Source organism: Fulmarus glacialis, unplaced genomic scaffold (assembly GCF_000690835.1).
Source record: "Fulmarus glacialis isolate BGI_N327 unplaced genomic scaffold, ASM69083v1 scaffold48296, whole genome shotgun sequence".
In the NCBI taxonomy this organism is placed as follows: domain Eukaryota; kingdom Metazoa; phylum Chordata; class Aves; order Procellariiformes; family Procellariidae; genus Fulmarus; species Fulmarus glacialis.
Genome location: NW_009217186.1, coordinates 4,283 through 17,672, shown reverse-complemented (window position 1 = coordinate 17,672; position 13,390 = coordinate 4,283). Strand labels below are relative to the sequence as shown.

The 13,390-nt window shown below is 40.3% G+C and overlaps 1 protein-coding gene across 1 annotated transcript in view; it reads left to right on the top strand.

Moving 5' to 3' along the window:
* The first annotated feature begins 141 nt into the window (after positions 1-141).
* Positions 142-13,390, top strand: part of NMBR (neuromedin B receptor) — a 15,327-nt gene continuing 2,078 nt past the window's right edge. The window contains exons 1-2 of the mRNA XM_009579562.1: positions 142-557; positions 12,309-12,657. Of these exons, the coding sequence (XP_009577857.1) occupies positions 142-557; positions 12,309-12,657 (765 nt within the window). The remainder of the gene's footprint in view (positions 558-12,308; positions 12,658-13,390) is intronic.

The window sequence follows — 13,390 nt, the reverse complement described above, 5'->3', positions numbered from 1 at the left end:
GGGGAGAAAACTCGACAGAGAACAAGGGGGAGGAAGAAAGGCAGGAGGGAAAGGGGAGAAAGTTTGTTGACTTGCAGAGAGGTGAAGCTTTCCAGCGATTCTCACTGCAGTGGAGACCTCCGGACTGCCTGAAGCTGGAGGATGGAGGCAGAGCTGCCACCCGAGCTCACAGCAATGCCCCTCGGGGGCAATGGGAGCGCCCAGCTGGTGCCAGATACAGCTCTGCTGCCCCCGGCACAGGGCACGGCCATGTTCACCGCCCGCTGCGTGATCCCTTCGCTTTACCTGCTCATCATCACTGTGGGCCTGCTGGGCAACATCACCCTCATGAAGATCTTCATCTCCAACACTGCCATGAGGAGCGTGCCCAACATCTTCATCTCCAGCCTCGCCGCCGGTGATGTGCTGCTGCTAGTGACCTGTGTGCCCGTGGATGCCTCCCGCTATTTCTCCGAGGAGTGGCTCTTTGGGGAGGTGGGCTGCAAACTCATCCCTGCCATCCAGCTCACCTCCGTTGGCGTCTCTGTCTTCACGCTCACTGCCCTCAGTGCTGACAGGTAGGAAAGCTCGGCTGCCCCTTCTCAGCCTTATGCAGCTTGGGCTAAGGCTAGCTGGAGCTGGCATGAAAGGTAAAGCACCCCTCTGATAAGGTATCCCTGGTTTGCAGCCCCCTCATTCCAACTTGTGAGGTGCCCATACTTCTCCTTCCCTCATTGACTGATGGCAAGTCTGGTACTAACTTAAGTTAAAGGGTTTCTGGAAATGGGTGTGCCTGGGCTGCCAACTTCCAGGGTGCCAGCTGCAAGAACTGGGTTTAGTCCTGTCTTCTGCACCTCTGGGAAGGTCCTGTGACAGCCCTTGTACTGAAATCTTAGTCATTAGAGGAAGGTTTTAGACCCTAAGTATAATCCATGATAAGCCACAGTGATATGTCAACAGGCAGTAAGCAGCTTAAACCAAGTCAAGCACAGAGGTATTTTTAATAGATTTGTTTCTTTCTGCCAAGAAAGTGTGTGTGTGAGTTTGTGTGTATTTGTGCCCTAACAGAAGAGCAAATTACCAGAGGTGACTGCCAGAACTAGTTCAGCCTCTAGGAATTTGGAGGCACCAAACTGTTCTATTGTAATTGTCAGTCTTAAACTTTTGGTTCAAACTATTCATTTTGGCTTCTTCTGAACTTACAGAAAAGGAAAAAAAAAAAACAAGAAAAGAAAGAAAATCCTCCAAACCAAGCTAGAAAGTAACACTTCTGTCTCCAGTACTTGTCAAATTAGGAAGAAACAAAGAGCTGGACCCCAAGTTTTTCCTCCCAGTTAATATAAATGGGTACTTAAGGGATTTATAGCAACTGGGTGGCTGTTGGACTGTGCTTCAAGCTCTGAAAGACAAAATCTTGCAGTGTAATTGACAACCTGAAATTAAACGAAATTATCTTTCTTCCCTTATCTAAGGAATTTTTTTTTTTTTTAACCAGAAATGAAAATGTTTAATTCCCTCTCCATGGGAATTACCCCATTTTCTTTTGTTGGATTTTAAGCCGAACAAATGCATTACATTGGCGCATGATGTAAAGGCTTGAGTTTAGTAGTGTATCTTCACACTTACAGTAACGTTTCTTTAAAACTTTTAATCCTTTTTTTATAGATTATAACTGTAATTTATTTCTTTTTTGTAGCCAGTTCAGTAAATAATTTGATTCCACCCGAGAGTAGTCTTCAATGGCCATCAATTTCAGTGGTGTTTGAATCAGGACTTAAATAAAATACTTGTGTATAAAGACTTTTTAACTTATGAAAATGGATTATATTTTTACAGAAGAGCTTGCAAAATGTACCTTAAAGTGAACACCTGTAACTCTCTGATTACCTCAGATTAAACAGTGTGTCAAAAACTGTCCTTGGAGAGCCAAGCAAACCTCGTAGTTTTCTTTCTGCTCTATTTCCACTGTTTAGGAGCATGATTGTGGTATCTTATTTGAAAAGGGAAGAAGTTATTTGCAGAGATCATACTTCTACTGAAATATAATGTGAGGGAATGCTGGTGGTTCAATGTTTAAGGATTCATTCGTTTACTTTTTACATAGCTTTGGAGCATTCATTGTTTGCTTTTTCCATATAATTTTATATCCTTCTTTTAATACCAGTAAAGATTCAAGAAGTAATAATGCTGAATCTGTTTACACTGAATGCATTTAGAATTACACATCCTAGAAAACAGCTACAGATGGTGTGCTGTGACCATATAAGCTCCTAATAAATATGTTCCTCCAGGTTTTTGGAGTCCATAGTATATACAAATATCAAAAAGGTTATACAAAGAATTTAACAACTCTGTTTCTTTAACCTCTGCAGTTACATTTTCAGTTACTGAGAACAAAAAACATTTATTTTTCAGTCAGAAAAACAGCCACTGACTTCAGAGACCAGTGTTTTATCTCCCAGGGGCCCAGGTCATCTCTGAGTGAAGCTGGCTGGACCCTCAATGGCGTTTGGGTTGGACTCGGGTCTACTTTTTTGTACGACAGACACTTGTGTTGCACTAAAGGGGAGGCACTGGTGTGGAGGGGTTTTTGTCACACTAATTTGTAACCAGGTCCTAACATCTGTCATCTTGGTTAGATTCAGTTATGGGGAAACTATATGTGTAATTATGTCGACAGATCAAAAGTGGTGGCAGCATCCTGCACCTAAGAGGCGATGAGGAGGCAAGGCCTGGCGAGGGGCAGTGTTATCTCCAGATAAGCAAATCTAGCATAGGATACTAGCTGTTTGGAAGCAGTGATATCACTAAAAAGGCTCCGTTATAATCCAGTACATATTTGGTCTGGTATACAATGTCTTCTCAGTGACCACTTCTTTCACAGATAGTGTTCAAAGTACGTTTTAATATATGGTCATTAAAGCCTTTCCTGCTTTTTATTCCCTATTACCACAGGACTGGATAGAACTCCAGACATTGATTACACTAAGGAACAGATTTATAAATATTTAGAATTCTTTACAGTGAGCCTGCGTGAATTAGGGTAAGGGAGGTTGTCTTGGTTTCCACAGTGTAATTAGCACTTATTGTTTATGTGGAAGTGCTGCATGGCGAATTACATGTATGTGATACATTTAACAACAACGGCTACAGAAGCAATAAACTCCGAATGATCGTTACCTACAAACTGAAGCTATAAGGAAGAAAAAATAGTATTAATTGCATATATATCTTTTCTAAACTTGCTTTGTTTCATATGGCTTTTTGTTGCGGAAGTCTTTCTCAGCATCACTAGTGCTTTCAGTGTGACAAATGTGCACCTTCTATCTGGAAGCTTCATTATCTAGTACTGAGATTATTTGGTTTTTGGTTTGGGTTTTTTTTTTGTGCACAAACATGATATGTAATTTGTAACAGTGCTTCCCAGACTTCCCTAGAGCACACTTTCAGATTGAAATGCCGGCGGATCTGCCCAAGGTTGCCCATCCCCATCCCAGGAATAGCAGCTGGTCCCATCAAACAGCCCTTCCCACCCTTGAGCTCCTGTGGGTCTGGCTGCCAGGGGTGGGTGGTGGTGCCCTGCTGCAGCCCCACACATTTTGGGGCAGAGGGGTTGGGAGGTCAGGGGCAGTGGTGGGGATGGTGGCAGCAGAGATGGTGCAGTGGTGGCACTGGCGGTGCGGTGTGCTGGCATCAGAGGAGGGTGCGGTATCCCTCTCCTCTGGGGTGCAGAAGACAGCACAGAAGCTGTGCTGCTAAGCCAGCCGTCCCATCTCACTGCCATGCAGGAGATGTGCAGGGACAGCACCCCTGCCCCTCATGGCCACTGCTCCTATCAATTTTCCTCTATTGCGGAGAAACCAGACCACCTCTCGAAACCTTAATATTTCTCTGGTTTAAAAAAACCACAAGAAAAAAACAGAGGGTGGATTACAGAAAGAGAAAACCTAATAATTACAGTGGATGACAAATGGAAAAAAGGAAGGAGATTGAGGGACAAAAATGTACAAAACAAAAAAAAAATAGGGAACCAAAGGGGCCATAGGGAAGAAGACCTCCAATAGCACTCAGCTCGCCCTGAAAGCGTGCACAGAGCTGGTGCGTGATGGCCAGGGGTGCACTTCCTAGAAGTGTGGATGGACAAGGAAATAAAAATGGGTCCCCTGTCTAGCTTCCTTCTCCAGGGGCCATGGACTGCAGTTTTGGTCAGGGCTAATGGATGTTGATGAGAAAGTCCCAGGACTTGGTGTGGTCTTGGATAAGGAAGGTAAAAATAAAGAGGTGAGAGGAGAAGTGTAGCCAGAGGGACTGCAGCATCGCACACATGAAGAAAAGGTGTGCCAGCATCTCCGCACTGCAAAAAGGACAGAAGCCAGGGATGAGCCTGGCTTGAACTGTGCCTGATTTGAACCATCCCATGAACTTGTTTTTCCAATTTACGTCCATGGTGGGCCATGCAGTTAGTCCAGAGTGCAAACTGGGCCCATGGGGCTCCTCACCCTTTTCTCAGGGCCGTTTTGGGCCTGGGAAGGACTCTAGGGTAAGGAAGTGGAGCACAAGTACAGAAAGATGTTTCCAAGACGCCTTTCAGAGCTAGAGGGCTGGATGACACATAAACCTTGGAGTGGAGAGGTGGCTGGAGCAGCTCAGGGGGCAGTGGATTAATAATGAGTGCTACAGGGTACACCTCTGGCCATCACTGCATTATTGTGTATGCTGATGAAAAGCAATTGTATCCAAAAAATGCCAAGAGACCTGGAGTGAACAGACTCCGAAGGAATAAATGGCAGCTCCTTACAACAGCTTTAGATTTGTCCCACGTAGTCTTTCCTTTCTCTTTGGCTGTCATTTATGCCTCACTTTTTATGTGATCTGTAAAAATAGGATTAAATTTAATTCTGCTACTTTTTCTAAACTGAGTTTTCTGTCTAATGAAAGGTTTAAATCTGTTAGTTCAAATACAGTCCTGTTGCACTCTAATGAATACAGTGAAGCTGAACAGTGGAACAACTGGCCCTACTGCAACTGAAGTAGCATCTTCTTTGTATTCTTCCTAAAAAGTGTGACAGAAAGACACCTTAGATGAGACACATATTTGGTTAACCAGGTAACAAAGTTATTTTTCCTTAGTGCCATGACTCCTTTCCTATATCTTAATAACAAAGGAGTTTGAAAATTTAAATTCATACTTACATAACTAAATACAGTGCCTGAGAAGCTTAAACCGTATCCTATAGATTTGACTAGCTAAACTATTTGATAAACTTGTTTGTTTGTTTGTTTTATTTCTTTATTTATTTGCTTTAATTTTGGAAGATTGCAATCTGTATTTTTAAAAGTGTAAAAAGACTCAGAAACGTTTTGTGCAAGTTTAGGATCTATGTGCTGACTTCTGACTACAACTGATGACAAAAGCCATTCTGGCTCAGTTTGCATGCCTACTGTCTCCTACTTTTTGGGGGACTCAGGAAATGTTTTGAACTACTTTAGGATTTTTCATTAGTAGAATCACTCAATAAAAAAATATTTTTACATTTCTTCAGAATTTATTTAAAGTTTCTTCTTCTGTTATGTCAGGTGCTGATTCAGGCTGAAATATAGTGATTGGAGACCTCTAAAATCCTCATTTCTTATTACATGTAGTGGAGTAGGTGAAGCAGGAAAGTGGACATGATTTCCTTTTGAGCTTTGATAGTTGACATTCAAGCACTAAAGAGCCTTGACAAGGAAAGTAGTATTCCTTTTAGCTATATGAAATTAGAGGTTTGGGGTCTAGATTCTCAAATGGTAACATCATTTGAACATAAGTCTGTTCCAGATACATTATTAGAGGTTTGGTTATTTAATTCTTCCTGGCTTGTAACATTTCTGAAAATCATCTGACCATGTAATGTTCTCCTCAAAAGTTGTGTTATCTGCACGGCATGGACTATTACTGAATTCATCAAGGAAGTGGGAGGAATAATTTTGTAACAGCAATAATTTTATAAAGGTAAACTGGCATTGAGCATATTTTACACTCAGGATTTCTGCTTCCAGGCATTTTAGCTTCTGTAATTGGTATTTTTATTGACCTTCTGCTCCAGCAGTGATGATTTTATGAGAGCTTCTTCATTCAAGTATGTGTGGATATCATTGCTGGGAGTCATGCGTAAGCATATGGTGGATATGCAGATAAGCATGCATCTTGCCTCATCAATCTAACGGCAGGTGTATCAACGGGGTTTGGATCAAGCCCATTTGGGGAAATGTTTCTTTTTCCTCAAACTCCTTTGACCCCCCAAGATTCAGAATATAAACTCTGAAAGAATAAGACAAGATTAGGTGTGGTTTTCTAAGATTTTTTTTCTTACAATAGGATTATAGTGAGGAGGAAGTAATATGACTAGATGGAGAACAGAGCACTAGGGGACAAAGCCAAACAGTATGTAAGCTCGTCTAGGCTATGTATTGCAATGCCTATTCTCTAACCTAGGTGTTGACCTTCCCCTCCTCCTGTCCACTGCTCGTGAGCAGAATCCAAAATCCGTAATTCCAAATTAGTGTTGGAATGAGGTAAATGCTCCAGAAAGGCAATAAAAACCAAGAGAATACACATGCTAAGCTGCCTTGTACTTCCCAGTGGGAAATGTTAAATCCAGGAGTTCGTATGACACAACCTGGTAAGAATAAGGTTCTCTCCTCATTGATGAAATGTTAATTTTGAGCCACTGTCCAGAAGGCCTGGGCAATGACTCCTGGCCACCCTGGCTGAATGAATGCTCCATTTTGCTCTTGGACAGGCAGGTATCAGAGCTGCCTTTGCCACAGCTGTTTTGTGAAGGCTAATGACTTCGGTGTGCTCCAGCCATTATTTAAACACAACTTTGAGATCAGACTCCTCAGCTTTGCTGGGCTTAGTTTTAGGATCCTAATGAAGCTTAGATGCAAACTGAGTAGGTCTGGTCAGAGGAGCTCCCAGCATGCACAGCAGGGGAAATACAGCTACTTGCATAATTTAAAAGTCAAGAAAGAAGGGGCACAGCGGGCCGGGGTAGGCCAGCCATTGTGCAAGGCTTCTGAGTGGTGTTCTTGGGACCAGACACCTGAAAGTGTGTGTTTTTGCTATGCACATATGTTCATATGCACATATATATGTGTGTATATATTTTTATAAACATATGCACAAAACCATATTCAACAGTGCCAAAACATAGGCCTGAGCACTGGAAGCCAACCACTTGTCAAACTGCTAGAGCAGCCCATGGTACGGTTTTGACCTGGGTCAATCAATATTCTCCTAAACATTTTCTAGGCATGATTTAGGATTAAATACAAGCCTAGGGGCCATTACCAACAGAAGTGTAAACTGGCTATCTATCTTGTTTGGATGTGGTGGTCTCATATTGGGAGACTGAAGAGTTTAATGGGATGGTCATGGGTGTCCAGCCAATGCCACCTGGCCTCCAAGAACAGGCTCTGGCACTGTTTAGTTTGCTAATATAGGTGTAGCATAAAATTGTGTTAGATTTGGCTCTTGGTTGCCTTTCTCTTCTCTTCTCTTCTCTTCTCTTCCTTTCTCTTCTCTTCTCTTCTCTTCTCTTCTCTTCTCTTCTCTTCTCTTCTCTTCTCTTCTCTTCTCTTCTCTTCTCTTCTCTATTTTCACAGTAGAAACTTATAGAAAGGCAACTCTGCTGAAGACATATTTGTCTAAAGATACGTGAAATATGTTCATAGGCAACTTGGCATTATCAAACTTAAATATAAATCTACTGGGAATACTGACATGTGAACTCTTCTGAATAATAGTCAGTGAAACAATTTACTATTACTGCTTTTGGGAAGAGAACTGAACAAATTACTAATGGTACTTTTAAGTAGTGCAGTTATAAGTAAATGGGCTTAGACAAGTAGGTCTAAAAAGCCAGATTGCAGGCAGTGAGCTAGCATTGCAAGATTTGTACTAGCTTGTAAGAAATATACTTAGCTAATGTGAAGTGAATAGCAAGAGAAAGAAGTTGCAAGAGAAGAAAAAATGAAAAGTAAAGAGAAAATTTATCCTCTGAAACGCTGGGTGGACAGGACAGGTAACATATTTCATGCAGAAAAAAACAACATCCTGGGAAAGTTATGTTTTGATTCTTTCTGGGGTGGAGAAATCATCATCCAAAAGACTAAATCAGACTTTTTTGTTGAAGCATTATTGATAGTTTTTGGCTAAGAAGAGCGTATTTCTATAGAGGGGGAAACGTTTTCCACTTAGGAAAATCTTAGAATTTTCCCCCTGAGAAACACAGAACACATGCCATTGACATTCATTTTAATTGTGTTTACACATGGTCTGCTAGTCTTCATTTCAAACACTATTCATTATATTCAGCTATCAGACCTCTGAGATGCTCATTCCTGATGAATGCAATTCTCTGCACTTAGATAAGCACAGAACAAAAATATTAAGACTAACTATAAAAAACGTTAAGAAATCTACTCTAAATTGCAAGAATTTAAAAGAATAAAATTGAATAAATGCGAATCTCAGACTGTTTGTGTGTTGCGAAAGAAGTTCCCACAACACTGGACATCCAGTGATTCCACATTGTTTTCAGCTAGATAAGTTGTTTGTTCTCCTTTTCATGGTGCAACTGGAATTGAGACAACAGAACCGCCCATACAAGGAAAAGGGATTTGTCCCCATCCAAAATTTCATTTTACTTTAGTGGAGTGGACTACAACTGGACACGATAGTAGTATTTTTAACAAATATTGACCATACAGCCATGTTTCCTATGCAGATATATTTATATCCTTTCATAATGCAATGCAATGTAGGGATAGCTTAGAACTGATCATGAAGCAGCTTCTTTTGAAGCCAAGTATGTGGGAGGGGAATAACATTGTGGACTCAGCAGAGACAGGAGTAGAGCTAATGGGGGGCTGAGAAATACCTTTGCGAAGGCCTTTGAAAACAAAGATGGGGAGGAGTAGATAAGCTATACTGGAGTTTAGTTTCATCAGTTTTTGGGGGTTGTGTGGAAGGGAGGAGGTTGCTTTATAATGAAAATATACTATACAGACAAAACCAATATCTGCAGAATGGGCGCGTTTGTGCTTGTGTCTGCTGGCAGAAACCACAGCTCCAAAGAAAGGAAACTTATAAAAGTATTTCCTCAGTTGGGATGCCTTTGTCAGCAGTGATAATGATAGAGGATGTAGGAAGACAGAATTTACACGAAGGCTTTTAATTAAAACTAAATGCATATTTATAATTATTTCCTGATCTTCATGGCAACCTATAATTTTCTTTTTTCATCAGTGAAGTAAAGGAAAAGATGGATTTTGCTTACTAATTTGACAAAATAATTTGCACCCTTACCCTGATTTACCAGTGTTGTTTTATTGATAGAAAATATGCACTTTGTAATTTGAATGGTTGGTGGTATATTTTAGCCTTACACTGGCTTTATACAAAGGAAGAGGCTGGGTATTCATTTTGGGAAAACTAATTTCACTCAGTTTACATTTGCTTTTATCTGTAACCTGTCTCTTTCTACTCTATATCTTTTCAGAGACATAAACAAGATGACAGATTTTGTAAAGCACTTAGTGCCTTTTCCTTCCCGTTGACACCGACTACTGTGCAGGGCTGAGGCCTAGGAAGAAAAGTGCCATTTTGTAGTCAGCTGAAGTAGCAAGCAGAATTTTGGTAGGATTAAAGAAGAAGTTTTTTGGGCTGAACCCAGCTGTTTTTGTGAAAAAGGGCATTCTGCTCCATGCCTTCCAACTTGGAGCCAGTCATAGCTCAGGGGAAGGCATGCTATTTGCTGAAACAGCAATATATGCCAAGGCTCAAATATATGCCACATTTTCCGAAAAGGTCTCCCTTTTAGATATTAACCAAACCAAATGGTGCTAAAACAATTAATTGTACGCGGTCACTGTCTTGGGGGACAGGACTGTGGTCACAATAGTTGCAATGGGAAAAGAGAAGGAAAAAAACCTGTAGTATGAAACATGATTTTTATCCAACGTCCTTCCCCCCAACAAAGTCCCCAAAACAGCTCTTCCCCAGCAATGTAAAGTTTTAAAGAAATGAGCAGATGTAAGGACTTGACGTCACCTCAGTTGAATGAAATGAAACAAAAGGTCTGTCTTTATGTAATGAAATCAAGGCAGAAGCAAATTATTGAATAGTAAGGTCACAGTTTGTGCTGGGGAGCATTCATGATTTGTGCAGAAGCTTCTAGCCTTCCCGTGGCAGTATAAAGGATTTCTTTATACCTTGGTGTCCAGGGAGTTCTCATTGTGTGTTAGAAGAAATGGTAAACAGATTAACAGAGACAGTTTTCTGAGTTTAATTTTCTACTCTGTAGTAAGGGTGAAGAGACAGTAAAAACCCTCTCTCTGAATTCAGAGAGGGTATGAACATAAATAGTCATTATTTTTAATTATTTAGTGATAAGACAATTTATCACAGTCCTGAGAAAGAGGACTCCAAGGCACATTTTGACTCAAATATTCTCTGAAAAAAAAATTTGCTGGGGTACAAAGACAGTACGCTGCTCCTGACATTTTCATGGCATAGCCGTTTCCACTGTTGGTTTCCAGCAAACTCACAACTTGCTGCATGGGGATATAGCATTTATTTGCAGTTCCTCAAACATCTGCTCAAAGTTTTGAGGGATTATGACATACCTGTCAGGACCTGCAAATCAGCCATAAAAGGTATTTGGTATCACAACTCCATTTCTCAGCATTCCCCTCAGCAACTATGTTGTATTTAGCCATAACCTAACCCTGGGTATGTTTCTAGACACGTGTTCCTACCCATACATATTTGTTTTGGTATATGCATGTATATGTATTTACATGCATGAGTAACGAGTTTTATCATGACATCTAAGTTACAGTTCTTCTCATTCTAAGCTCATTGTATAGCTAACAGAGAAAAATAAGCACCTCAGAGGGTGATACAACCTAAAACCTGATTCACCCTTTGAAAGTACCTTTCCACTGACTAGAAAGACCTTAGCACAAATAAAGTTATGTACCTGGAGTATGAATCTCTCCTGACTCCCTTTTACCTGTTAAACTTTTCTTTAGATCTTAAAAAAAAATCATTTTTCCCTTTCTCAAAACATCTGCAATTTCAAAAACCCCTCACCCATCCCAAATCAAATCAAAACTGGAAACAAAACATTGAAGAAGCAAAAAAAAAAAAGCACATCAGATAAAGCAACCTTCCAAATTACCACAGCTTAGACAAACTGAAATGTTTTGTTCAGTGTTCAGTTTTTAATAAAAACATTAAAACATAATTTACTTACATTTTGAAAATAAATGTTAAATAATTTAAAAATCTCAGCAAAACATTAAGGTATCCTTGAAATATTTTTCTCAAAGTATATTTGGCCTTCTAAATCTGACCTTTTCTTGTGGTAAGTTTCATTTTGTAACACCTTCTGCAACAATTTTTTTAAAAATAAAATAATTTCTGAAGAGAGTCTACTTCTATTCATTTATTTTACTTTGCTGTGGTGTGATATTTCCATTTTCTGCAATACTTCCTGTTTTCTTTGTAATGGTTATGAAATTATCAATTCTGCAAAGGTTTATATGTAATCATACATTACAAGACAGTTTCCCAAAACGCAGTATAAAGCAGCAGCCTCCAATTGTTTATGTGGAAATGTTTACTTTCTTTAAGAGTTTAATACTTCTGCACAGGCCATTGGGAGTCATTCCTGCCTGACTTTATGAAGATGCTTATATTCCAGGCATTGCAGTCAGGACAGTATATCTATGTGCAGAGAGGTGCTGGGGAGGAAAGGCAAGAGCCAGCACAGCAGCGGTTGTTGCTGGTCTGGCAAGAGGTGATTAACGCTGATTATTGTCCTGCGCTCCCAGGGGCTGGTGGAATCTGAGCATAGGAAAGCCATGGTGGCGGGCAGGAGGGAGTCCTGGGCTGCGGGAGCAGAGGAAGGAAACAAACATGTGCTGGTATGAGAGTGAGGTGGAAGTACGGTGGTAGGATGTGCATTTGTGGGTTTGTTGGGGGAAGGAAGGAGTGGAGTCATGGCTGCTTCTGCGCTTTCACCAGGCTGGCACAGAATGGGCACCTATAGCCACAGGTTGTATCCAGGGCTCCTTTACCACCTCTGGTGGGTATATATGCAGGTGAAGCTAGAGATTTAGAGAATGCAAATTTAAGAAAGATTACAAACCCATTGATATTTCAAATAAGAACAAAATATGACATTATTTTAATCAAAGGTACGAAATGGCCTTATGAATCACATGTTGAATTTGAAAAGATACCTTTTAATTTGCATCTGCATTTTGATCAATTTCAGGTACAAAGCGATCGTAAATCCCATGGACATCCAGACCTCCAGTGCCGTGCTATGGACCTGTGTTAAAGCCATTGCCATCTGGGTAATCTCCATGCTCCTAGCAGTTCCTGAAGTGGTGTTCTCTGAACTGGCCCACATCAATGACACAAATAATGCCACTTTCACAGCATGCATACCATACCCCATGACGGATGATATGCACCCGAAGATCCATTCTGTGCTGATTTTCCTCGTGTATTTCCTTATCCCTCTTGCCATTATTAGTATCTACTACTATCACATTGCAAAGAGTTTAGTAAAAAGTGCTCACAACATCCCTGGAGAATACAGTGAGCATTCCAAAAGACAGGTAAGCAATTTGCTTTTTACATACCCATGAAAGATTTCTGTGCTGTATACACTTATAAGTGAAAGTACAGGAACTATAACATCCAAATTGTTGGATTTCGCAGAGGATTAGTTCAGTTTCCACATGCTTGAACTAAGCTGAGGATTATCTGAAAAATCTCCTTGTTTTCACAATTACTCAGTATTAAGCCAAGTATGTAAATGAATATGAGCAAGGAAAAATATAAATTCAATGCCATCAATGCATATTCCTAATAAGAAATAGGATTGGTATAAGTGTTTGTATGTGTTGTTAGTGTAACCATTACTTGGGTTCTTACTGAGGAACAGTGTTTTTGTGGTTAACGCTAGTGGCTTCACCTATCTCTATAGGCAGCCATTTTGGGAAGAAATCTTAACATGAACTTTTTGAGAATTCTCCCTGTTTTATTTGTGCTTGGAAATAAAAAAAATGACTTAGGCAGGGAAAATTTTTCTCAGAGGATCTAAGGTTCTTCTCAGACTAAGGAGTGCTGAAAATATGAACACAGAACATGAACCGATACTTTTTTGGCTTTCTCAGTAAATCTTTCTTGGATACAATCCTGAACTTGCACTTTTCTAATACCCTTTCTATTATAGATACTATAAAACTTTCGGTATAGGTTCTGTATAGATTTGAGACAAAGCATTTTAAAATGCTGGACAAAGCCAGCTTCCCTGTAAGGCACAGGAAGCAATAAGATAGCAACAGG